General features: G+C 54.5%; 10 protein-coding genes across 10 annotated transcripts; 6 read left to right on the top strand and 4 right to left on the bottom strand.

Annotated features, from left to right (window-relative positions):
- The first annotated feature begins 737 nt into the window (after positions 1-737).
- On the top strand, positions 738-3,138 carry BDQ94DRAFT_152822 (cytochrome P450). The gene is made up of 3 exons (XM_026768049.1): positions 738-1,080; positions 1,155-1,592; positions 1,652-3,138. The coding sequence occupies exons 1-3, from the start codon at positions 902-904 to the stop codon at positions 2,562-2,564; spliced, it is 1,530 nt and encodes a 509-aa protein (XP_026621076.1). The 5' UTR covers positions 738-901; the 3' UTR covers positions 2,565-3,138.
- Positions 3,139-3,686: 548 nt separating this feature from the next.
- On the top strand, positions 3,687-6,217 carry BDQ94DRAFT_152819 (major facilitator superfamily domain-containing protein). The gene is made up of 6 exons (XM_026768048.1): positions 3,687-4,300; positions 4,373-4,971; positions 5,030-5,048; positions 5,107-5,417; positions 5,475-5,745; positions 5,807-6,217. The coding sequence occupies exons 1-6, from the start codon at positions 4,133-4,135 to the stop codon at positions 5,912-5,914; spliced, it is 1,476 nt and encodes a 491-aa protein (XP_026621075.1). The 5' UTR covers positions 3,687-4,132; the 3' UTR covers positions 5,915-6,217.
- A 903-nt stretch (positions 6,218-7,120) lies between these two features.
- Positions 7,121-8,314, bottom strand: BDQ94DRAFT_163087 (uncharacterized protein; the record flags this gene model as incomplete). Its single annotated transcript, XM_026769662.1, has 2 exons — positions 7,121-7,261; positions 7,352-8,314. The coding sequence occupies 2 exons, from the start codon at positions 8,312-8,314 to the stop codon at positions 7,121-7,123; spliced, it is 1,104 nt and encodes a 367-aa protein (XP_026621074.1).
- A 607-nt stretch (positions 8,315-8,921) lies between these two features.
- Positions 8,922-9,861, top strand: BDQ94DRAFT_152816 (GNAT family N-acetyltransferase). The gene is made up of 2 exons (XM_026768047.1): positions 8,922-9,387; positions 9,443-9,861. Exons 1-2 carry the CDS (start codon positions 9,000-9,002, stop codon positions 9,673-9,675), a joined length of 621 nt encoding a protein of 206 aa, XP_026621073.1. The 5' UTR covers positions 8,922-8,999; the 3' UTR covers positions 9,676-9,861.
- BDQ94DRAFT_152815 (NAD(P)/FAD-dependent oxidoreductase) lies at positions 9,862-11,642 on the bottom strand. Its single transcript, XM_026768046.1, has 2 exons — positions 10,295-11,642; positions 9,862-10,238 (listed from the first exon to the last, which is right to left on the bottom strand). The coding sequence occupies exons 1-2, from the start codon at positions 11,395-11,397 to the stop codon at positions 9,977-9,979; spliced, it is 1,365 nt and encodes a 454-aa protein (XP_026621072.1). The 5' UTR covers positions 11,398-11,642; the 3' UTR covers positions 9,862-9,976.
- A 548-nt stretch (positions 11,643-12,190) lies between these two features.
- Positions 12,191-13,536, top strand: BDQ94DRAFT_152813 (Rieske [2Fe-2S] iron-sulfur domain-containing protein). Its single transcript, XM_026768045.1, has one exon. The coding sequence runs from the start codon at positions 12,401-12,403 to the stop codon at positions 13,223-13,225; it is 825 nt and encodes a 274-aa protein (XP_026621071.1). The 5' UTR covers positions 12,191-12,400; the 3' UTR covers positions 13,226-13,536.
- A 1,321-nt stretch (positions 13,537-14,857) lies between these two features.
- BDQ94DRAFT_183777 (putative C6 transcription factor) lies at positions 14,858-17,707 on the top strand. The gene is made up of 6 exons (XM_026774495.1): positions 14,858-15,026; positions 15,092-15,203; positions 15,261-15,316; positions 15,376-15,776; positions 15,853-16,766; positions 16,824-17,707. Exons 1-6 carry the CDS (start codon positions 14,965-14,967, stop codon positions 17,340-17,342), a joined length of 2,064 nt encoding a protein of 687 aa, XP_026621070.1. The 5' UTR covers positions 14,858-14,964; the 3' UTR covers positions 17,343-17,707.
- Positions 17,708-18,528: 821 nt separating this feature from the next.
- On the bottom strand, positions 18,529-20,213 carry BDQ94DRAFT_152805 (Alpha/Beta hydrolase protein). The gene has a single exon (XM_026768044.1). The coding sequence runs from the start codon at positions 19,710-19,712 to the stop codon at positions 18,687-18,689; it is 1,026 nt and encodes a 341-aa protein (XP_026621069.1). The 5' UTR covers positions 19,713-20,213; the 3' UTR covers positions 18,529-18,686.
- Positions 20,214-20,459: 246 nt separating this feature from the next.
- Positions 20,460-23,357, top strand: BDQ94DRAFT_152803 (transcription factor domain-containing protein). Its single transcript, XM_026768043.1, has 6 exons — positions 20,460-20,851; positions 21,005-21,553; positions 21,634-21,797; positions 21,881-22,060; positions 22,132-22,467; positions 22,536-23,357. Exons 1-6 carry the CDS (start codon positions 20,825-20,827, stop codon positions 23,188-23,190), a joined length of 1,911 nt encoding a protein of 636 aa, XP_026621068.1. The 5' UTR covers positions 20,460-20,824; the 3' UTR covers positions 23,191-23,357.
- Positions 23,358-23,372: 15 nt separating this feature from the next.
- On the bottom strand, positions 23,373-25,479 carry BDQ94DRAFT_183773 (FolC bifunctional protein). Its single transcript, XM_026774494.1, has 4 exons — positions 25,249-25,479; positions 25,075-25,200; positions 24,914-25,021; positions 23,373-24,841 (listed from the first exon to the last, which is right to left on the bottom strand). The coding sequence occupies exons 1-4, from the start codon at positions 25,354-25,356 to the stop codon at positions 23,567-23,569; spliced, it is 1,617 nt and encodes a 538-aa protein (XP_026621067.1). The 5' UTR covers positions 25,357-25,479; the 3' UTR covers positions 23,373-23,566.

Below are 25,479 nucleotides of genomic sequence, written 5' to 3'. Positions count from 1 at the left end.
CCTTTCTAAGTACTCGTATTGGGCGCTACTCGGAATGGCCATGGATACTTGAATCCTAGTGTAGTAGGTAAGATATATATTTCTTTCTACATACTTCATCCACGGAGTACTAGTGGTCGGCACTTCAATGTACTACGCAGGACATCCAGGGTCAATAAGTATGCTCTCACATGCACCTATATACATTCTACCGCTTTTCATGACATTGGGCAATTCTATTATTCTCCGCCAGTCGATGTGTGTCCAGCGGAGAGATCTCATCGACCAGAGGCTCTGGTGAGACCCACACGATATGATACTTTTCTTGGCGGTGAATTGAGCCTCAGGCCACAATTTGCATAATATTGCACAACATTTCGTGTATGTACATAGTTGTCCGAAAGTATCACTCCTTCTAAGTGTCATGCAGTTACCGACTCATAATAGTTTAGAATCACTTTGATAAACTATATTCCCTGTGTAACCCTTTTCATGCACGCTGTCCAGCGACTGTTGGTAACGAGAATATTGTCCCTACTCGTTATTCTTCTTGACTACAGCTGCAAGAGAGGTAGAAGTACAGCCTGAGGAATGACCCCAACTGGAATGAGATAGCTCACCAGCAAGTATCAAAGCCAGATCTATAATTTATCATGTTGATGTGCTCTTGGTTGCTGGAAAGTCGGAAACTTAAATAAAAATCCGGTCCCTCCCCACCCTTGCGAAGCTTAGGATAGCCGAAGCAGCCAACCGGCGTGGAGATGTTACTAGTAGGAATGGCGGTCGCGTGATTTTGGGGCTGAGGTTGACTCCATAAACTCTCCTTCTTCCCCGCGAAAAACAACCCATTCTTCCACCTTCTCCTCCAGGACTTAATTCTATCTCTCTGGATTGGCGTCTCTCCGCGCCCCCCTTTCCAGTCATGCTGGATTTTTACACCCGGCTGGCGGTGCTCGGCCTCCTGGCCGTGTTCGGGTACGCCTTTACCCGTCGCGAGAAAGCCGACCCGCGCGAACCACCACTGGTGCGCAGCAGTATTCCCGTAGTCGGCCATCTGCTGGGTTTCTTGTGGTATGGCTTATCATACTTTACCATGATGACGTGAGTGTTGGAGTCTCCCCGGACCATCTCGGCCATTGCTAGCTAGACCCACGAAGCTTTCTAATGCGCCGTAGCGAGAAACATGCCTATCCGATCTTCGGCCTGAATATGATCTTCACCAAGAGCTACCTGGTCACCTCGCCGAGCATTCTGCAGTCCATCCAACGCAACAAAAAGTCCCTGAGCTTTGACCCGTTCCTCAGCATGGCGGCCGAGCGCATGGTCGGCATTCGGGGACCGACGCTAGAACTCATGCGCGAAAAGCAATCGGGCGGCCAGGGATTGAAGCAGGCCGTGATCCATGCCATGCAACCCACCCTGATCGGCGCGTCCCTGGATCGCATGAACGAGCGTATGGCGCGTCTGCTGCGACCCCTGGTGGATGATCTGGCCAGCACCTCCACGGTTGACCTCTATGGCTGGTGTCGCCATGCCATCACGGTCGCCAGCACGAATGCCTCGTATGGACCATTGAACCCCTACCAGGATGCAAAGATCGAAGAATCCTTTTGGTGAGTGACGAGTTAAATTCTACGCGAAGTTTACGCGAACTATGGGACTGAGTCTATAGGTCCTTTGAGTCGCATCTCAGCCCATTAATGGCGAACTTCCTCCCCTGGCTGACTGCGCGCACCGCGTGGCGGGGTCGTGAGGCGGTCGTGGCTGGGATGGTGCGGTACTACGAGCAAGGGGGCCACGAGGATGGATCGGAGATGACCCAGGTGCGATGGAAGACGATGAGAGAGGCCGGGGTGGCCACCGAGGAGATTGCGCGGGAGGAGGTGGGTATGGGCATCGGGTTGCTCTCCAATACGGTTCCCGCCGCCTTCTGGGTGCTGTATGAGCTGTACTCCCGGCCCGATCTGCTGGAGGAAATCCGCGAGGAGATCCGCAGGAATGCGCTCCGCGTGGACGCGGACCAGCGGCACATCATCGATATCTCGGCCATACGCGACAACTGCCCGCTCGTAGTCTCGAGCTTCCAGGAGATCCTGCGCGTGCAGTCTGCATCCGCCCCGACGCGATTTGTCATGGAAGACGTGATGCTGGCGGATCAATATTTCCTCAAGGCCGGCAGCATGATCAACATGCCGGCCGCGACGTTGGGGCGGATGCCCGAGGCATGGGGAGAGACGGCGCGGGAGTTCGATGCGCGGCGGTACATGCGGTCGGATGATAAGAATCCGCGGCGCACGGGAGGCTTCATGACATTTGGCGTGTCCCCCGTCATCTGTCCCGGGCGACACTTTGCCAGCTCGGAGATTCTCGGATTAGTCGCTCTGTTGGTGCTCCGATATGATATAGCGCCGGTGGATGGGCAGTGGCGCACGCCGCGGTTGAACTCGATGGCGGTTGCGTCGAATATGCGACCGCTCAAGGATGAGTTCCCCGTGACGGTGCGTCCGCGCAGCGAATATGCGGGTGTGCAATGGGACTGTACGGTGCAACCCGGCAGTGGACTGTTTAATTTGATGGTGGGATAGGCGTAGCTTGTATTATACAGAATGGAAGAGTAGAGAGTGGGTGCTGCAACGTGAATGGCTCCTATAAAGGTCTACCAGGGACCACGTGGCTGGCCAGTGCCATCGGGCCCATGGCTTGTCTCCATGAGAAAAAAATTTCCGGTCACTGCAGTCCAGAGTGAAAGGAACTGGAAGTTGACTGTGCACGTGGCCTGTATCCCCGAGTCATGCCCCGAATGGTGGGCATCGACCCATTTCATTGACTCTGATCGAGGGAGTTCGTTCCAAAGATTCGTGGCTACTACGTGAGCCACCTTTGGCATCGGGACGAAGCATTCGCATTTTGATCAAACCAGACGAAGCAAATAGCACAATGAAGCAGATTCTGCGCCGAGTGCTGCAGGATGCGCCAGAAAGAGCGGCACGTGGGCCCAAGCGCCGTGCTGATTAGAAGCCCCCGTCCAGCCCACGTGCCTGGCAGACTGGCAGTGGTTGTCCAAACCCCTGATCCTTTGACAAAGAGAATCAGTACGAACTAAACCAACAAAATAAAAGCGTTGTACACCCACCACCCTGCTGTAGGGCCTAGCATGGGGCATAAGGAGGGGATGGTAAGGTTGCAGAGTTGAGGTTGATTGAAGTTACTCTACAGCATCCCCAACTGTCTGTACCGCGGCCGCTTATCGCGAATCAGCAGCGATGGCTCTATCGCGCCACCACCACCTGCACCATCGAATGAGCGTGCGACCAGGAAGCAGATTGGCTCGGTCCTCTGCACGCGCCTGATTGCCCTGCCATATGAGTTTCCCTCCGAACTGCGTATATTCCTCCATTCGGGTCCCCCCCTTTACTTGGGGGGCCAACAGGCGACACCCAGTGAGCCCTGCACGTGGAGCGACGGTGTCAGTTGGGCTGGATCCATGGTCGCCCCCACTTCAAGCTTCGAAGCAGAGAAGCTTGGTACCTACACTGGAGTAGGAAATCGGTCTATCTACGACGAGTTAGTAAGTAGACAAAAGTGGCTCGGAGAGACCGAATCAAAGGTTCCTATCGTGGCCTGCCGGTGGATCTCCTATCTATCCATTCCTCTCTGCTTACTTCGTAGTCAATACTAGTATCCTCCTGGTTTACGCTACCGGAGATAGCAACAGAAATTGTCTGTCAAAGTGCCATCATGAACCAGTGAGATGCTTGGACCTGGCCCATTCCCTCGTGCTCACGCCGTACTACCTCGAATTTGACACCACCCTCTCCTATCCCCACCACTGAGATCCCCGTTGCAGTTCACTTTCTGGCTTCAGACCCGTTCATGGCTGCTTGATGGGGCAATTCCTTCGGACAAGCTTTGCCGGACGCTGCAGGTCACCGACTTTATAAAACCTCTCCCCCACCCACCAGTCGAGCGTCTTCCTGCTGCTGATTGTCGCCGCTGTTGGTAGGGTATCCCGTGGTCTCGTGCCCCCGGCTGGCTAACGTTGCCCCTCCTGCTGCTTCCCCCTTGCTTTCTCTCTAAATTTTTTACTCACTCCTGAACTTGTCCAAGTTAGACCTAACTGTCAGTTTCAGAGACTGCAATTTGATTCTACACAATGATGGATCGCGGTGATGAGAAGACCAAGGAGCTGGTGGTCTCGCCGCACGGTGACCCTCACATCGATGAGGATCCCTTGGCCGACACCCAGAAATCCTTCTGGGAGCGCAGCTGGCCTACCTTTGCCTGCGGTGCTGGTTTGTGGTCGGACGGATACTTGCAATATGTCAGTAATCTCTTTTTCTCTTATTATGCCCCAGTGAGGTTCAATCGCACTGACATAGGTCCCGGCCGTTAGGTCATCGGTACCGTCAACACCATGCTCGATCAAATTTATCCCAAGATCTACGCTGGCTCCACCTACAGTCAGAATGTCTCGTCCATCGCTTTCGCCGGCACTGTCGTTGGCATGCTCTTCTTTGGCTACCTCTCCGACCACTGGTCTCGATCCAACACCCTGATGGTCTCCACCGTCATCCTATTCGTGTTCGGTGCCCTCTGTGCCGGTGCCTACGGCCACAATGGCAGCCTTCCCGGCATGTTCACGGCCCTGACGGTCTATCGCTTCTTCTTGGGTCTGGGTGTCGGAGGTGAATACCCTGCTGGGTCCGTCGCCGCCGCTGAGAGCAGTGGAGAACTGGCTGAGGGCACCCGGCACCGCTGGTTCATTCTTTTCACCAACTTCCAACTCGATCTGGCATCTGTTGCGTCGTCACTTGTGCCCATGATCGTTGTGCTCGCTACTGGAGAGAACCATCTGCGTGCTGCCTGGCGTATCTGTTTAGGTCTCGGTGTCATCCCTCCGCTCAGTCTAATCTACCTGCGGATGAAGCTGAAGGAACCCGCCGAGTACACGCGCGAGAAGATGAACAAGTTTCCCGTCTGGCTGATTGTCAAGTATGTTCGCTGTCCCCCTCTATGCGCCGAGAAAAATACTAACGTCACCTGTCAACAGATTCTATTGGAAGCGCTGGGTAAGCCCATTGGAGATTTTAGCGTGAACTCCACAACAAATCTTACTAACTCGCCCAGTGCGTCGTCGCCTTGATCTGGTTCATCTACGACTTCTCCACCTACTCCTTCAGCATCTACTCGTCCGCCTGGCTGGCTGATATCATCGGCGATAATGCGCCCATGTGGCAGACGCTCGGTTGGAACACCCTAATCAACGTCTTCTACTTGCCCGGCTCCGCTCTGGGCGCATTTCTCAGTGATTGGTACGGTCCGCGCAACACACTGGCATTCGGAGTGTTCGTCCAGGGAGCCATCGGTCTGATCATGACCGGATGCTATCCCTACCTGGACACCCCTCACTATGTAGCCGCCTTTGTCGTTGTCTATGGGTAAGTTTATCCCCAATCCTCACCCATTTCACTCCTCGCTGACCACTCGGACGATAGCATCTTCCTCGCCATGGGCGAAGTCGGCCCCGGCGACAACATCGGTCTTTGTGCAGCCAAGACCTGCGCGACGCCCATTCGCGGCCAGTACTATGGCACCGCAGCGGCCATGGGCAAAGTGGGCGCTTTCGTCGGCACCTACGTTTTCCCGATTATTGTCAAGAATGCTCCGAACAAGGTCCGCCAGGGCCAGGATCCGTTCTACGTGTCCAGTGCTCTGTGTATCTTTAGTGCTTTTCTGGCATTTTTCTGTCTACCTCATATTGGCCAGGTAAGTGATGACATCATTTGATCTAATTTACTTGTATGTGACAGTGACTAACTGACAGTAGGATACTATCACGCATGAGGATGCTCGCTTCCGCGCTTATCTCGAATCCCATGGGTATGACACCTCTAGCATGGGCACGACGGGTGGCCAGAGGCAGACGACGCAGTGAAAGTATAAGTATGCATTTGATTGACGAGTTGAACGAGCTATGTCACCATGTATCCTATCCTAATTTTCATTCCGACTAAAAGTGTATTCTTTGATCATGAGCATACAAGTTACGGTACATAATTCTAATGAGCTTATTACGGGGATAGAAACTGAAGCATCCTTTGCTCCAACGCAGTCTATATCTTATCGCAATCAGTACCCAATCATCCATCTATCACCTTTTCGCTGCATAACCAGTATCTAAATAATACCGATATCTGTAGCAAACCACTCCGACAGAGATAGCATACTACTACTCAGTGCCATGTCGCGTGAGACAAATAACCAGAACCGGTAAATTGCATTATTGTTATCACCAACCCCCCCCACTCAAAAGTCTAAACCCATTATCTCTGCGTCAAATAGATAACCCTAGATAACAATTTTTCCGTTCCCAAGTGACCCTGTTTCTGCAGCGCAGGATTCCACGCTAAAGATCCTGCAGGAAGATTAGTAGATAGATAGACTCTGCCGGACTCGCGTGCCACCACCGGACTGTCCGTTGGATCTCCGGTCACCCCGGGAGCTGGAGGAGACGAGGGAGAGAGTCTTCAACATTGTCGCGTCGTTCCATCCAACTTTCTAAGATATAGTGTATGCATAGTCTCCTCACCGTATCAGTCTCTTTAGTTGATCTGTCATTTCTAGTTGGTGGATTCGGAAGATAAGCTCAATCAACATGTGGGACTCTGCCCGGTTATGATACGAAGTTAGACTAAAAAGGTTGATTGAGTAAAAAGCAGTCTGATTTATTAGTTCCCCGGGTCGATAGCCAAGCGCACCTTCAGTGGTCACTTTCATGGAATGCCAATGGGGATGTATTATCAGAGATAAGACAACAATAACAACCAAGCTACATAGCTATTATCTACTCCTGGTTCTTAGCAGAATATAGTGATGGAGCAAGGCATAGTTATACATGGTGGTGGCTGAGTAAGTAAAGCACTACTGACTAGATAGTTAACAGTACTCATATCTACTAAGCAGAATTCACTAAAAGCTGCCATTCTTGCCAACATCCTTGGCACCTACTTCAGACGTAGCTGATTCATCCACTCGTGGAAGGAAAGGCCAGTTCGTCTATGGTGAAAGACAGCCAGATTGTGCTGGTGTCTGGCCCAAGTGAACGACCTATCTACGATTCCCAGTGGGTTCTTCTTGAACATCACCTTCCGTAATACAAAGAATTGCAGGTTAAGCTCATCGCGAGTGAACTCCAGAAGACGCCACCAATGGTGCTTGGTCTGCTCCTCCATGTCTTGGGGGAGAGGATCGGACGGATCATCAGGCTCAGCCAGGCTGATCGCTCTCAGAGTTAGGATTTGCAAAGTGGGTGATACTGCACGAAGGAATTGTTCTAGAGTGTCCATCGGAAGTTCTATTAGCGCAGGCGCACAGTTTGCAGGCGCTGAAACGGTACCCCTTCAAAAAGCTCACGAACACGGAAAGGTTCCCGGTAGATTGACGAAGTGTAGGGCCCGATTTGGTAGCGTAGTGTTTCGAGACTTGGGGCAACCGCCGCCAACAACTCACACAGACGCTCTGGGTGAGAAGAAATGGCCGAGCTCTCATGACAGAAGTGTAAGTGCGACAATCCCTTGAGGCAGGAAAGAAAAGATGCCCATGCTTCGAGGGTCAGTTGCATCCTGCCAAGTCCCACACCGTAGCAATGTGGGCCACAGGTCGACAGCCTCTTCACCTTTCGACCACTGGCAATCAGAGCCTCTGCAAGGAGAGAGAAAGCCAGATCATGCTCCCTGGCGATCTGTTCGTGCGGGAAGCGCTCCCTCTCGAAGTCGGGGTAGAAACCCAGCTGAGCTCTGAATCTGCGCCAGCCTAGACAGATATCCCCAGTCCCTGCGGTAGGGCAGTATTGTAATCCGACCGACGACAAGTTGACAAACCGCCTCATACAGTCTTGGAGAAGGATGATGGAAGTCGCCGAGGTCAGCGCGTGTTGATGGTCCGCCATGGCAGCCTCGTAGACGGCATAGTATGCCTTGCCATCGACTTGTCCAGAGTCCTGCTCCTGCTGGGATGTCCCCAAAGCCCCTTGGATACAAACCCACCGCGAAAAAGTCGAGTAGGGGGCGTTATATTCACCATTAAACAGCTCCGGGACAACCGTAAGACTCTCTACATGTTCGCAGATGCCCTCCTGCATGGAAAGCTCTGACAGTCGATGGAGCCCGTCGGTGGTGAGCAGGACGCAAATGCTGCGGAAAGCCCGACGTCGACAGGTATCGGCAGTTGTAATGAAGAGCGACCGACAGGTCAGTCGAAGCGCGTGCAAGGCGGGTATTCCCAGGTGTGTGCAGATTTCGGTCACCAACTCAACAGGAAGAGATATGATGGGCATTTTTGGGAAGTTAGTCGAGTGGATAGTCAGACTGTTGGATGAGATAGCTTCCTAGGTGAACCAAACTGCAAGATCTTATCAGTATGCTGTGGGATGGCTACTTACTGGACCATCTTAGAGAGCCAAAACACCGGAACGTGGGCGATGAGTTTGTTGAAGAAATAGGACAGCTCTGAGGACTGGCCGCCTCACATTCAATATCTATATTAGTTCTACCTAAGTGAATTTTATAAGTGATGCGCGTTTTAAGCCGCTGGGAGTTGAATGCTGGTCGTTCACCAGATGGCCGAGCGGTTAACTTAATTGCAGCACTGGAGAATTCACTCCTCAGCTAACTAGTCGAGTTCATCTAGATTAACCTTGGACGGCGGGCCGGGCCATGGCCATAGCCAGGGAACCTCCATGGCAGGGAACTTAAAAAAGTATAGATCTCTCACAGTAGTAACATGTCGATCCGGGGCCACGGAAGGAATTCGTCAGAAGGATGAAGAATGACTAGTTAGTCAGTCAGTGAGGAACAATTGGGGCTGTGGATCCCCGCCGATCCCTTCTTTTTCCCCAACCCGGGCGGTGACCCGTGCGCGATTCAGTCATCGACCCCCGCGCCAGACTGAAGCTATTCCGACAGGGATAATATTCCTCTTTCCCACCTATACCACCATTTCACCTATCTTGAACCTCCAATATGAATTCTACCAACACCTCCCCCCTCCGCCTCGAGCCCGCCACCCTCGAGGACCTCCCCGCCCTCACCGACCTCTGGTACAATGCCTTCACCACCGACTCCATGCGCACCATCTGGCCCGACACCCCGGGCGTGCGACAATGGTGGCACGAAGCCAACGAGCACGACATGCGACACAAACCCGGGGAGAAATTTCTAAAGGTCGTCGACACATCCCAGAATGGCCGTATCGTCGCCTACGCCAAATGGTCCCTGCAGACGGCTGAAGAGCGCGGTGCTCGCTGGCCTGCCTGGCATCCGGACATGAATCCCGTCCATAATGATGCGTTCTTGAAGCAGCTGGAGACGTATCGCGCTGCGCTGGTGGGTGGGGGTCGACCTAATTATTGTATGTTGATTTGACGAGCTGGGATTGAAGTGTGGATTGCTAACTGCTAGGGTAGATCTCGATATGCTCGCGACTCACTCCGATTACCGACGTATGGGTGCCGCTCGTATGCTTCTGGAATGGGGCTGTCGTGTCGCGGACCAGGACGGTGTGCCGGTCTATATTGATGCGAGTAAGGCTGGCAAGCCGGTCTATGAGCGGTTTGGCTTCGAGGATCGTAGCCATGTCTTTGGGGATACGGGTGCCTTGGCCCCTATGGTGCGGGATCCGCCGAAACGCGAGGCTTGAGGTGATATACAACTTAATATAGAGGACCTGGTCGGGGAGTATATATATCGGTGGTTGATGGTTGAGACTGGCATAGTACTGCTTCCTACGGTTGCATTATACACCAGGCTGGGACATGGAAGAAGGATAGATATATTTATAGTACAGAACCAAGACCTGCCAACTAAACTGGTGGCCAAAACCCCTACCCAATAGATACAATAGATCAGGTACTTCAACCACGCCGGACACCATAAGCTAAAATCCCACAACCCGCTCTATGTACATACTAACCTAGAACATAACCTAGAATGCTGGTCATCTATATCTTGGCCGGCCTCCGGGTCAGAGCATTCGTCAAGGTCAAGAGACTGTCTCGCTCCTGCGCCGTAAACTCCCGGCGACCAGGGCCTCCCCGACTGCCATCGCCGCCACCGCGAGCGCTGGCCCCCGTGAACAAGTCATCTCGCGCCAGCGACCGGTAGTCGGTGTGGAACTTCCACCGTTCCGCCAGGTCGGCGGGCAGCTGGCCTTGGAAGGCCTTGGCAATATATGCGCCGATTACAGGAAGGAATTTGTATGCACTAGTACCTCGTTAGTATCGTCGTTTAGACCCCTGAACTTGGGTTGGAGTACTCACTGTCCCGTACCACCGGTCGCGACAAACACGTTTTGGTGTGCGGGATGGCGGTCAAAGATAAAGTCGCCCGTCGGGGTCTCGTTGTACCAACAGAGACACGTCTTCTCAAATCCCCGCGACACTAGCTCGGGTAGAATCTCCCCCAGTCCGGCCAGCAGGCGTTGCCGGCCTTCCTCCGGGATGAAGTTCGCACGCTGTGAAATGGCTTCGCTGGGTGGGGAAGAGATGTTGGATGAGGACAAGGTGTAGCCGAAACTGTGACATGCCACCTTCAGGTATCCGGTCTGCTCATGGGGCGGGAAGCTGAAGAATCCCGTAGACAGATTGAAGAAGATGGGCAGGTCTTTCAGACGCTGGACCTCCTCCGGTGTGAGGCGCACAAATCCGACGATCTGCGCGGTGGCCACCATGGTGTTCCATGAGGGCACCAAACTGGCAGTCCATGCGCCTGTGGCCAGGATGAACTGATCGGCAGTGATGCGCCCGCCATCGATCGTTCGCACGGCAGTCACTCGGCCATCCGACCCTTGCTCCAGGCTTGTTACATGTCCATGGCGACCGGTAACAAAGGAGACCCCCGCGCGGATGCAGCGATCGCGCAGGCCGGTAATGGCAAGGCCGGCATCAGCCCATCCAGCGGCGTTGTTGTAGAATCCCTCGAAGCCTGCTCCGATGGGAGTGCCCGACACTGTGGGAAAACGAGCTTTCATGGCGGCCACACTATCAAGGGGGTGCCATTCGCAGCCCATATCCGTGAGGATCTTCTTGGTCTTGCGTATGAAGTCGGATCCGCCCGCCGAGACGAGACTGGCAGGTCCTGACTGTTGCGCCGTCCAGACACATGGGGTGCGATGGAAGGAGTCCGCATAGTCGGGACTGGTATTCCAAAGCTCGTAGGCATCACGGCCCATCTTTGCATAGACGGGATCGCCATAGTCGAAGCGAATAACGCGCGAGATGTCGTTGCTCGAACCATCGGGGACGGGCGGCATGGACCGATCCATCACTGTAATCGAGGAGAAGCCATCTTCGGCCAGGTGCAGGGCCGTGGAGAGGCCAAACACGCCGGCTCCCACGATCACGACGGACTGTGTCTTGTCCATATCCAAACTAACAAGAACATATTATCCAGGTATCAGAATATAGAGTCATGGGACCTCTCCCCTCCAGGCCAGACCCCAGATTCTTAATGTGTTTTGAGACCAGGCATTGGTCGTTTGTTCTGCCCCGGCTGGGAACCGGGAACCGAACCGAGTCCGTCTTGGCCTGCGCCCGCAGCACTTGGATTCCTTCTCGTTTGGGTGAAGGAATCCTTGGATGTTGGGGGAATTGGCTTGGAGGGATGAATGGCACTGCAGAGGCTAACCGTGGACCGGTTCCGTGGTGGAGAACTGATCATGCAGTCCAAGTGGCCAACTGAACTGGTGAACTGGCAGCTCCTCAGCCGGCTGACAGCTCAAGCTTTCCCTAGACCGGAAAACATTCAGTCCAAAGATTAAGGTAAACTAATAATAATCTTGATGTATGCAGTCTCTGGGGCTTGATTTCCCAATCGAGTGATGCATGTAAGGGGCCCCTCTGTTTGTCCTTCCATCACAGGATGAGTTTCATCAGTCCGGTTCATTCTCCCTTATCGCTCCGTATCTGATTGCCAGCCGGCGGATCGGGCAAGGACCCCATCTGCCGGCCGTGTCTATCTCTGCCTCTGTATCAGGACCACGATAGTGTAGTGCGATGGGATAGGGCTGGATGTTAGTCCCATGCATTGGCCAGACGAGGAACCACGGCTGCCATCGCCGCCACGAGGCGTTCCGGTGCCAGAGAATCAAGGCTCCGTTCCGACCTCCTGATCGCTCTGGAGCCGGTGGACGGCTATGGAGCCGCTGCCAGGAGGAGGGCTGGGCTGGGAGAGCGAGGATATGATAGAGATAACCAGATAGCCAACTGGGTATAAAGACAGTATCTCATCTCATCCTCAAGTCTGGTAGAACAACAACGACCCAGATCAATCTCCACAGTTCAGTCTTGAAACAACAAGAGCCTCTTTCCAGAGTCATTCACATACATTCAAACACGACATTTTAGTCTACACCCTTGGCTTGTACCATGGCATCTGCACTGTGGAACTACCTTGGCCTCCGCGAGGCCCCCACTGCCCCTACCAATGAGGCCGTGCGAGCCCTGCCCGCCTCGTGGTACACTTCGCAGGAGATGTTCGAGCTGGAGCGCCGCGCCATCTTCTCCCGCAAATGGTTGCTGACCACTCACAAGCTGCGCCTCCCCAATACCGGAGACTGGCTGCAGTATGAGGTGTCGGGCTTCAACTTTGTCCTGGTGCGCGACAAGGAGGGCAACATCAACGCCTTCCACAACGTATGTCGCCACCGCGCCTTCCCCTTGGTGACCGAGGAGAAGGGGTCCGCTCGCATCTTCGCCTGCAAGTACCATGGCTGGTCCTACGGCCTCAATGGCAAGCTGGCCAAGGCTCCCGGCTACCAGGACCTCGACGGCTTCGACAAGAGCAAGAACAGCCTGCTCCCCATCCACGTGCACATCGACGCCAACGGCTTCATCTGGGTCAACCTGGATGCCGGCGAGCAGCCCGAGATCTCCTGGGACGATGACTTCAAGGGCATTGATCTGCAGTCCCGCTTTGCCGATGTCAAGTGGGAAGACTACACCTTCGACCACACCTGGGAGCAGGACGGCAGCTACAACTGGAAGATTCTGGCCGACAACTACAACGAATGCTACCACTGCGCGACTACGCACCCGGACATCCCGGCCCTGGCCGACTTGGCCACCTACTCGGTCGACACCAAGGACGGCGGTATCATCCACGACGCCCACTCCAAGCCCGACCAGATCGCGGCGGGGCTCAGGATTGCCAGCACCTACTACTTCCCCAATGCCTCCATGACCGTTTCGTAAGTGGACCCAGTATATAAAGACACCCCCCCACCAGTTTCAAAATCCCTAACCGTTTCTCTGCAGGCCACACTTCTTCTTCATGCAGCGCTTTGTCCCGATCTCCCCCACCCGGTCGGTGATGAAGTACGAGGTGTACCGCAACAAGAACTCGAGCGACGAGGACTTTGACCTGATCAACACCATGTACAAGCGCATCATGTCCGAGGACAAGTACCTCTGCGATCTGACGCAGAAGAACCTCAATGCCGGAGTGTTTGTGAACGGGGAGCTGCACCCGAAGATGGAGAAGGGCCCTCTGTATTTCCAGAAGGTGGTGCGCGACGTGGTGACGGAGCACTTCCAGCGCGAGGAGAAGGAGGGTCAGGAGTACTGGCCGGCTCGCCAGCGCGTGCCCAAGGAGGCCGCGACGAGTGCGCAGGACATGCAGTTCTGCTCCAACCTGGGGTGTGGGGCGGGTAAGGAGTGCTGCTCGAACATCGGGGCGCAGCCACCGGCAGCGGTCGCCTGGTGAGGGGGTTATTGGTTCCTAGAAGGATCGGCAAATTTGGGAAAGAAGAGAGTTGTGCTATGATTCATATTGACGAGTTTTGACACATTTTTGGCAATCAGGTTAGCGATCTTTGTTTGATTTTGAGATATTGTACCGATTTAGAATAGTTTCTCTTTTAGCATTCTGCAATCTTTAATGACGTTCGACTGAATCATGCTCTCAGTTTTTTTGTCGCGTAGTGCGTGTAGATAAGTAAATGGTGATCAAGAGGAGGAGATGGAATGGAAGGGCGGAGGGAAAGATAGAGGGAGGACCAGCCAAGACGGGAAAAGCAGCCAAAAGAGGGGGAGAAGAGACTAGACCACGTGCGCTCACCTGACCGGTTGGAAATTCACTCGGAGTTTCTCATGGCAAATCCGGGATACTAAGCAAGGACTAATGAGTACAAAGATGGTGAAGGTTACTTAATGATGATTTTAGGTTATCCCGGGTTAGTCACAGTGTCTAGTCCCAGTTCTTTTACTTCCCACGCCTGGTCTGGAATGTCCAACCGTCCCCTTCAAGTAGCAGACGCCCCAAAACCTGGACAGGGCGACGGGTCATGGCGGGGATTCCCAAGGACTGACAGGCCCAGCTGACCACTGGGGATGGAGAGAGTATTGGGTGAAAGTATGCGAGGGTGGCCATGAGGTACTACTAGCTACTATGAATAGCCCGGCCGCCGTGAATCGACCAGACTCGGCTTATCTTTCCATCGACACACACCGGAGATATGTGACAGTCGACGGGGAGAGCGGCAGATCCACCCTTCGCTGCTTGCTCTCCATCCAGGGAAGAGACGATAAGTAAGTGACTACGTACAGTACCCGTACGGTACTACTACTACTTAGTAGATAGCGATAACCCTTCCACCTCCCAACTGAGCAGTGACAGTTCCCAGGTTCCACTGCCAACCAACCTACAGTACCCTCTTTCTCTCTCCCCCCTCCTTGCTCCTTGCAGCTATTCGTATTATTGGTTGCTGCTTATCCCCCCCAACCCTCCCGCCTAGGTCCTAGTAGATAGTGGACACCCGAGTATATGCTCGCTCGAGCTCTCTCGTCTCTTCCTTTTCTAATCCAAAATCCCCTCCCCCGTTTTCCCCTCCTCTCCCTCCCCCTCTTTGTTCCCGCGGGCATCGCGTCCCGTAGTCATCTCCCCAGCATCTTTCCAACCACTTCCTCTCTGACTTCTCCTCCTGGGACATATCATGACGCCGCCAGAGGGACAGCGTCGGAGGTTACGATCTAATCATGCTTGCTTGAATTGCAGGTACGAAAAACCCAAAGACTTCCTTTAATGATCTACCAAGAAGAGCCACTTACCAGCGAGGACAGAAGGAAGAAGACGCGGTGTCCGGGCGAGAAACCGGCCTGCTCGTGCTGTGTGCGGCTCAACCAGCCATGCTCGTATACACCCGTCACGAGGACGTCAATAGGCAGCCCATCCGTGGGTGCACCCGAGCTCCCCTTGACTTGGCGATTGCTGATTAACCCCCCTCTCCAGAAAGATCGGCTGGCAGAACTGGAAGAGAAGGTCAATCTCATTCTAAACGGTAATATGTAGGTGTTTTCTCCGCGCGATATTTTCCGGAGTGTAAGGGACTCATCTATTCGCGCAGACTCGCTCGATCGACAGGTCCCGAGACGAAGTTATCGCCACCATCCCCAAGACGCCGTGATTCTCACACTCCATATCCTGTAGCATCCGGCCTGGGGGAGGGCACAACCCCTCATTCTTCCCCCTCCGTCATCGCCAGAGCCATCAATCTCTACGTGGAGCACTGTCACCGGCAGCCAGTCTGGTGTTTCGACTTTGACGGGCCAGGGGAGCCCGGCTCTCTCCCCGAGGAGCTAATTTGTAGTCTGTTGGCACTCACCTTGCGTTATTTACACGAGCAGGAGCAGGGACAGCACTATGCCGACGATGCAAGGACACTCATCATGCTGCGCATTGCCAATGGGACGGTGGAGCTGGCCACGATCGAAAGTTTATGTCTGCTGTCCTATTCCTCTTTCATCGGTACGTCTATCCCGGGGTTGGTCAAGTAATGTGGGAAGTGATAGAGGGTGGCTAATTGTATTTTCGGTTGTTGCAGATGGCAATACACACCTCGGGCAGTTCTATCTAGGCCTGGCGTCCCAGCTCTGTCGGGCGGCCATGCTTGATGTTGCGGTCGCCTATTCACCCGATGATCCACATATGGAGCGAAAGAAGCGGCTGTTTTGGAGTCTACAGTTACTTGAGCAGTCATACGGCCGACAGACAGGAATCTTACGCACATCGACCGAGATCTGGCGCCCACCATATTTCGCTACGGATGGCGACCAGGACAGCCACAAGGCGACAGTGCCTCCGTCCCCGCCCATGCCGCAGGACAGCGTGGGATGCACGAACCCCCACGACACGGGCATTTGGAACATGAGCATCCAGTTCGGGTGGGTGTGGAGCAATGTCCGGGGCTATGTATCGGACTGTGCGCGCAGCAAAATGAAGGAGCCCTGGCGACACGAGTCGATGTACTCGATGGTGCTCTCTGACCTCACGGAGATCGAGAACCGGACACCCCTCTGTCATCGCTATGATCACGTTCAATTCTATGAACGTACTGGCGAAGAGTTATCCTACGAGCTGTCCTACTGGGTGCCTTGGTTGAAGTTGCAGTTCATGTACCATGCCATCCTCACGGTCCTCAACCACCCGTTTCTGTACATCATGGCCTCACGCCAGAACCCCAATCTGGCCATCCCAAACAGCTTCTGGCGACGGTCCTCGGAGCTGGTGGTGCTGCATGCCACCTGGATCGTGCGCTTGATCGACATGGTGGTGGAGAAGGAGGTGCGCCTGTCCGATCCCTTTTTCGCTCATGTCGCCGCCATTGCCGCCACGGTGCAGCTGTACTACTGCTGTGCCGGGGACCCTCGTCTGAAATACAAGTCGCGGGTGGACTATGCCAAGTGCCGCGAGTTCCTGAGAACCTTTGCCACTACATCGCGGGCCTGCGAGGGCCTGGTAGGTGATCGTCATCCCCGGTTTGTAGAATGAGCAGCTGACTCCGTTTCTCCGCAGCATCGCATTTTGGACCAGATGATGCGCATTGCATCCGGCTCGGAGAATGTCGACTACGAGACCTGGCTCCCATCCAAGATCTACTTGAGTATCCCTCTCATGTGGGACATCCTACAGTTCAACAGCACAAATCGGTCGGCGGGCGGGAGGGCCGACGGCCGCCTGCTGCATTCCTCACTTACAGCATCGGCAGTCGGGCAAGGCTCCGAGGAAGATTCGACCCTTGAGGTGATCGTCACGACCTCGCCGGAGGTGACGGTCAACACGGCCGACGGGGGCCAAGCAGTGCCTCTGCCCCTGTATCGGTCGCCAGCGACCTCCAAGGCTAACGCGGCAGCCACCTCCATAGTGCGCGACACCCTCGTTGCGCCGATTGACAGTCTGATGGTCAATACCCCATGGCTCTGGGCCGATTCGGCTCCACTGGGCGACATGGAGAGCTCCCTGGGATATGCCAATTCCGGTCCGGGCGGCGGAGATGCGGAGTTTTCATCATGGTGGAATCTAGGCAACCTGTGAACCGGTCGAAACTTACGTGAATACCTAATACCAAGAATAGTCTTGATTCCCGTTTTGATTCGATGGTGGTAGTATGGCAACACACTCACTCTCACACACACAACCCGAACGGAGACGTCGAAACCCGGCCATCAAGAGGGAGAAAGACAGACAAAGTGATAGCAAACGACAAGGATGAGGCGTCCCGACAAACCCCGCACGCACAAAAGAAATCCTCACCGTCATCCTCTCATCTTCTCCTCGTCTACTCGTCTCCTCATCCTCCCCCCTTGGCTACTCGCCCCGCCTTTCAATCCACGGTCAACCTGGCAGTCCCTATGCGAGTTCTCCCTCTATTTTGAGTCTCTTCCCCCCATGAGCGAAACCCTCCAACCAAGAGACCATACGCGACACCCGTTCTCCGACCGATAGAAGCGAGGGCCATCACCAATCCAAGGAAGGCCAAAGCTCCTCCGTAAGATGCGCTAGGACCCGCCACTATTTAACACCGCCTTGCCTGTTTGGGTCATCTTTTCCCAGGGATCCATATTTTTCCCCCTCGCGACTTTGCCTCCTCTGGATAAGATACGATGCGTCCGCCCCATCGGCCCGCCACCTGTTCCCCTCCCTGTCTTAGCGTCCTGCCCTTTCTTTGTTGTTGGGATGCCGGTAGCTTCAACTCCTTACAACGCATATCATCTCGAACAAACAGCCGCGTCGGCTCCGCTAGTTAGTCGGGTTTGATGTCGATCCCAGTCCGGACGTCTCGGAATGCCATGGAACTTCCTTCTTTGGACTGATAAAGCGCAAGGGAGACGACATTTGGAGCCCGGTACTGCAGATGTCCAGCAGGGGTTTTTTTGGTGTGGTATGCTGCCTCTTCATGCTTATCGGCCATGAGTTTCCCGCGCAAACCGCGTCACCTCGAAGCAGGGGTCCGCACATGGCCACCTGCTCCATTTCCCGATGCCTGCTGGTGGACAGGCGGGCAGAGGTACGATGTCGCCTAGTATGCTATCAGATCTGCACCGCATACCATAATTCGCCAGCGCCAGTGTTGCAATGGTGATGCACTGGCTTGGCTTTGTGGGATGGCATAATTCTTATCCCCCTCCTTTTCTCTCTTTCCCCCTCTTTTCATCATTGATTCGAGCCAATTCAGCTCCCCTGTCCCTATCAGCCTGATGGGGCCCATCTGCTGCTGTGGTAGCATGGGACGATATTGGGACACACTAATTCTTATACAGATTGCCCAAGCTTGTCCCTTGGTGCATATTCCCGTCTCACCATTAGTTGTTGTCTGAATTCTCTAATATCCTCAGGCTGTCTAATATCTACTGATGCTCTTCAAACAGACCACGACTTCTACGACAACGAGCTCTGCAGCCATTCATGGGCCTGGCCATAAATCTCCTCACACACCTTTTTCCGGTACGCTCTTTCGGCCGCAGTTCCCTCCTGCCCATGCGTGAAGCCATGCGTACACCCTCGGGCCAAAGTCCACTTATACGCAGCCGTCTCGAAAGGCGCTTCTTGGTCCTCTTTGTCGTGCAGGCCCGCCAGACGGTGGATCATCTGCTGGGCCTCCAGCCGTAGCATATCCCACTGGGCCGCAATCGTGTAGATGCGCGGAGGCAGATCTTCCGGTTTGGCATACCAGGGACTCAGCAGCGGATCGCATCGGTTCTGTCCCACACAGACGTACCCCCAATCCAGAGCCCACGCCATCATGCCTATCTTGTCCAGAGGCCCATCCGTGTAGGGGCGGGAGGCTAATTTGACGGGCGGGGGATGGCCAAAGTCGACAATGGGGTAGTATACGACGGCAGCTTTGACCCGTCCATGCAGGGGAGGCAACTGTGACACCGACAGAGCCAGATTCCCGCCCGCACTGAACCCCCCAATGGCGATGCGATCGAGATCAATGGGCAGGGACTCATCCGCCAGCACGTCCTGGATCTGGGCGACTAGATCGTAGGTGGCAGTGGGGAAGGGATGTCGGGGCACGCGGCGGTAGTCCAAGCTCACGACCAACATGCCGGTCCGCTCGGCCCAGGCAACGCAGAAGCGGTCATCCACCTGGGCGTCGCCCACGGCGAAACCGCCGCCATGGATGTTCAGATATAAGGGCAGCAGCTCTCCCGTGCGATAGTTGGGCGGGAAGAAGATATGGGTGTTCAGCATGGGGCGAGATGGGTAGCGACGGACGAAGGTGGGCTGGTAACGCCGAGGAGGCTGCCTAACGAGGCGCCGATAGTAGAAGTAGATGGCCGCCAGGGTTTTCAGCAGCCATAGTCGAATGAAGCAGTCCACGCGGTGCCAGAAAGGCATGCGCACCTTCCAGAGAGGGGGAGGAGATTCGGCGGCGGTGGTGTCGGCCGGCTCCTTCATGGGTGCAACTGGCTGGTGAGACAGACGGAGGGGAAGACACTGTCTGTCTCAACAGAAAAAATAAGTTCACGGAGGGACAGCAATTAGCGCGTTGTGGACGGAATCCTTTCCAGACACACAGCCTCCCCGTCCGACTAGCGCTCCCGTAATCACGATATTGATAAGTCCAAGGCCATTATCTCCCACCCCAACCCCCAACGATCTCATCGCGTTAAGTAGTTGCATCGCGCAGAGAGACAAGAATCACCGCGTAGTAAAATCTCACAATAGCCATATTCCACCGCTCCGCACACAGCGGTCCAAGGAGAAGGGAAGATGATGTGTGACCGTCTTGCAGTGGCTGACATGGCTGGATGAGCGCAAGAGATTGTTGAGAATCGACTGTGGAGGCCTGTTAAGATTGATCAAGAGTCAGAATTTCTGTCTTGGTTTTTCGCAGTACTAATCAGTAGTGGAGAATAGAGATAGAGAGAGAGAGAGAGAAAAGGATCGATGCGAGGCTCGAACGCGAAAACTGACCTTCTTCCTTCTCCTACCTGCTCAATTGTAGTTCTGACAACTGACACCGAGTGCTGTGCTTTGAAAAGAGTCCGATTCTTATCTGGTAACTACTAGTATTTAGAGACGTGTGTTTCTGCGTGTCTCTCTTTGGCTGGACTTTCCCCGCATCTTGCTTACCTCAGCGGTTCCTTGTCTCCGCATCTTCGGTCTCAATTGATTTCCCATCTCCTCATCATCTCAACTACTCCTACTTTCGCTTCTATCTCCAGGCCTCCATCTCTGTCCACCCTCTTTCTCTTCGTCTTGTATCTCCCGCCGACCGCTCTTATTTGAGTCTACCTACTCCCAGAGTTCTGCCGGATTGGGTTTATCATGCCTGCATGGCTCCTTCCTGCTTCTCCTTCCCACGCGTGGGCGAACGGATGAAAGTGGGTTCCTTTATGTCATCATAACATCATAACCATCAGCAGCTTCTCCCCTCTTCTTCTCCCGATCAGCCTCAATGCTGCCCACACTATCAGATTCTGCTTCTGATTTCTACTTCTCGGTCGCTCTTATCTCCTGGTTTCCTTCTCGAATCTTCCCAGATTCCTCCTTGCCGCTTTGGTGCCATGTCCACGCGGAGAAAGAAATCCAAGGTACGTGCTTCGTTTCCACCCTATACTAGACTACTTCTTAGCAAGACACTCAACCTCACCCCCCACCTTTCCCCCCCTCCTCCAACTACAATACCCAAACATCTATTTATATATTGTCAAGAATCCCAAGTTAATCATCGAGCTCCCCATTAGACTGCCCCCACTAGGGCTGATCATCTCCAACAAGCCGTCGCCGAGTATGCCATCGGCTCCGGCAACTACCATGAGGACCTGCTGCACGATCTCTTCCAGGTCATCCGATCCGTTAACCCCGATTACACCCCGACCCTGGTGGGCATGATCCGCAACCATGCATCGCTGGATGAGGTGCGTGGCTACCTCACCCGCGTCCTGGCCGACGCCCAGCCCTCGCTCCAGGATCAACAAGACGCTCTGGACCGCCTCGAGGGCCTGCGTCGCGGTATCGAGGTCGAAAGTGAGCCCCCGCGCTTTCGGCCTCAGATCATGGACATCCGGTATCTGTGCAGCAGTGCCCCCTACCGCGTCCCTGCCAAACCCTGGACCTCGGTGACCGACGACGACGACTTGGTCTCCCACCTCGTCTCCCTGTATCTCGTCTGGGATTACCCTTTCTTCGCCTTCTTCGACAGTAAGACGTTTGTCAAGCACATGGCCATGGGCAACACCGAGTCCGACTTTTGCAGTCCCTTCTTGGTCAACGCCCTGTTGGCCAATGCATGCGTATGGCCCTTCTCTCCCCCAGCGTGCCTCGTCAATGTGGTTCGCTAACCATGACCTTCGTACGAATTTTTCTAACACAGTATTACTCGCAATATACGGAAGCCTACACTGTACCCGGTGATGTTCGCACGAAAGGCGCCGATTTTCTGGCGGAGGCAGAACGCCATCTGCAGTCCCATCAGTTCGAGAAGGGAGGCGACATTCGTCTGGCATCCTTGCAGGCGCACTTGTTGCTGTATGAGAGGTATGCGGGCTCCCAATCCTGGGCGGCGCACGCCCTAATACGTAGATTAGTTGACCTGACTGTATTCTTTTCCAATCCATTAGATACTCCCTGTCCGGCCACGATGATTGGGGTTACACTATGCTACACCGCGCCATTGAAATGGGAGAGTCGTTGGGCATCGTGAACCAAAAGACAGGCTTACGCCTCTCACTATCCCAAATGTCCGAGGATATGATCGTCTCCATTAAGCGCACCGCCTGGGGCTTGTTCCAGGTAGACACGTAAGTTCGTCTTCAGGCTCACTCAACACATCTCCGTCCCAAGCCTTCGATCTGATGGTAGAGTACGACAGGGTCGTCCATACCAACTTCCTCCGGCCTAGCCGCGTGAGATCCGTCAATGTCGAGCCCATCGAGCGAGATGATGCCAACACAAGCGAGAGGTGGACGCCATACCCGATTTCCCCCACCGTCCGGCCGTCATACCTGAGCCAATATTTTGACGAGGCATGTAAGCTCTCTTTCATCGCCCGCGACATTTCCTGGAATCTGTCCCGCACCGACCGGTCGGGCGCCGAGCCGGATCAGCGCAAGCAGGAACTCTACGACCAACTCAGTGTATGGGAGAGCAACCTCCCCGAATGCTTCGATCCGGCTACGCGACCGGCGCCACATCTCCTTTTGCTCAGGTGAGTGTTCTCGCAGTCCAGGCAGCGGCGGAGAGTGAAATGCAGCCAACTAACCCTTGTGTCTACAGAATGCGTTTCCACACGCTAGTTATAAACCTGTGTTGCGATCGGTTTGGAGTCCACCCCTTACTGTCAGAACATGACAATCGTGCTCCTCGAGAGAGCAAAGGGTTCAGCGCCATGGAAATTGCCATGTCGTCGGTGCGGGCCATCGCGGCGCTCACGCAGCAACTGCGGGCGGAATACGGGATGGAGCATGCCCACCAGTTCGCCATGTACTCGGTCAACCTGGCGCTGTTTACCCTCCTCGGCCAGGACACCTTCGATATTCTCGACCGAGACTTCCTGACCCTGACCAGCGCCATGTCCATCATTGCCTGCCGTTCCCAACTGGGGCGCCATCTCTTCCACCTCTTCAAGCTGTCGGTGCGGGCACGCAACCAGGGGGATCGGGTACAGCAGTCGGACGAGGTTCCACCGGGAATCAAAGAGCTGTTTCAGCCAGACTCAATACCGCAAGTACCTGATCGGTGGGATAAATACGCCGAGGAGCTCACCAAGATCGACGGCGAACAGAGCTATGTAGAGCACTTCCAGGATGATCCGCAAGCGTCGCCTGCCTCTGGCTTGCACGAGATGTTGCAACAATACGAGCGGTTAAGTGTTGGCAAAGACGAGGAGTGGCGCGATCGTCGGCCCACAGAAATAACCCATTTTTTCTGAACTGAACTGATCCTCTTGGGCGACAATATAGATTAGACCATGCGCCTGAGTGGCCATAACTCTCAGGTACCCCCAACTGAGACTGTACATATGCATCTTTCGACTCCATCTTAGACGATACACGAAGTCACTATCTGGTTCTAGCAAATTCATTACTATTTTACAAAAGTTTGTATAACTATTGTATTGGTTCATCCTCCCCTCGGTAACCCGAAAGACCAAACATCGACTATGATTCATCAATACATATCAGTCACCATCCTCCATGTTCGTCCCTTTTGTATAATTACATCTTTCTAAAACAAATGAAAACCCAATATAATACACCGAAAGAAAAAAAGAGCTCTAGACCAGACAGACCCCGCATAGTAGCTTTTCACAAGTAAAGGCCCTCTTCCTCCAGGGTCTCCAACACCTCAGACGCACTACCGATCAAGTGCAAACTACCCGTGATGAGCACAAGCGGCGGCACACGGCCCTGGCCACCGACGCTGCCGACACCCCCAGCGCAGCGGATCGCTTCCTCGACGGTGCGCACGACCGTGATGCCCGTCAACTCCTCACCGGGGATACCACGCCAGTAGGTGCTCAGCTGGGCCTGGAGGTTGAGGTTCTCCTCGCCAGCATTACCATGGAAAGTCATCGACGCGCGCTCCATATCCGCCGTCTCGTCCTTTTCCCAGGCAATGTTGGAGCAGAAGATGACGTGGTGGAACGGCTTCTCGGCCAGACTACTACCAGCGCCCGCGGTCTGGCGGATACTATCCCGGAGGTGTCGCACCAAGGTAAAGGCATCGCGGGTCGACTGGTTGAAGATGAGGACCCGCTTCGCGGAGTCTTGCTGCGGTGCGGCCTTCTTCGCGAACCAGGAACCCACCAGGTCCATGCTCTCCACGGTGTGCGCGCCGTCCAGATGGAACCGACCGGACCGGCAGTCCCGCGTCTCGCAGCGGCCCGGCCAGCTGGCGGTCTCCAGCGCGCGACGGAATTCCTCCGGCAGGGGAGACGAGGTGATGTCCTCGGGAATGTCCGAATAACCCATGTTCCGGAGATGGGTTGCCGCCACGGCTATGGCCAGACTAGCGTTTATCTTTTGGAAATCTCCTGCTAGTCCAAGCTCCATGGTCTCCACTTCCGGGTGTACGGGGACAATGGTCAGCGGCGCTCCCTTTTCGGCTGCGATCTTTTGCAGCGTAGCGGTGGCGCCGGGGGCTTGAGGGATGGTCAAGATCGGGACACCGGGCTTGATGATGCCGCCCTTGGCCCAGGCGATCTCTTCGATAGTGTTGCCTAGCAGGTCGGTGTGCTCGAGTGCGAGACTCGTGATGGCGCTGACGCTAGGGCGGTGAAGGATGTTGGTTGAATCATGTCGGCCACCGAGGCACACCTCGACCACGGCGGTGTCGACTTTCTCCTGCAGGAACCCGTGAAGGGCCATCAGGGTGAGGAAGCGGGCAAACGGAGGGCCGCTCTTTGCCGTCTCCTCCGTCAAACCGAGTCGGCCCCACACGTCACAGAAGTACTGGACGAACTGTTCCTCAGTTAGGGAGGTGTGGTGGAAAGGGGTGTCGTTGGACGGGCTGATCCGAATGCGCTCTCGGACAGTGCGTAGATGAGGTGATGTGTAAAGCCCCAGCTTCTTGATTGGGTTCTGTGACATGTGTTAGTGGTGCCTGTGGATGGAAATCTTCGACAGCTCGCCTGCAGCGGTTGCAGCGCATACCTCGTGGCCCTGGTACTCGGACAAAATCGAGAAGATAAACGCCGAGGTGGAACCCTTGCCTTTACTTCCGGCAATGTGCACCGCATTCAAGGGATCGAAATCAGGACTCTGTTGATCGCTGTCAGTGTCCGTTTAGAGTGCCCTCGAGGGGATTTGCCTACCTCATATCCCACTGCGCGACACCATCTCAGCATATCCTGGATGAAGACACTCCGATCCGCTGTCTTAATGGCAAGTTGGCGATACGCGAAGTTGGTGTTGAGCGTATTCAGCTGGCGAAGTGTGTCCTTTCAGGGCGTCAGTATGAGCTTTGGCCTTGGTTTGGAATGACTCACATTGTATGTAGTTTCTTCCACATTCTTTCCTTCCTCCCGTTCGGAAGAGGAGAGGTAAGCTGTATTGGATGGAGGGTCCATTTCAGGCATGAACTGGATTGACGGCATTGTGAGGGAGGATTGCGACTACAAAGACCTTGGGATCGAAAGATGTCCTGATTGCCTTGTTTGGTCAATGGTTGATCCGCTTCTGATGAGCTTTATATAGACACCCCAAGGGGCTTCAATCAC

The sequence above is a fragment of the Aspergillus welwitschiae genome (assembly GCF_003344945.1).
Source record: "Aspergillus welwitschiae strain CBS 139.54b unplaced genomic scaffold BDQ94scaffold_49, whole genome shotgun sequence".
Taxonomy (NCBI): Eukaryota; Fungi; Ascomycota; class Eurotiomycetes; order Eurotiales; family Aspergillaceae; genus Aspergillus; species Aspergillus welwitschiae.
The sequence above is the reverse complement of the archived record's forward strand: the minus strand, read 5'-3'. Positions and strand labels throughout refer to the sequence as shown.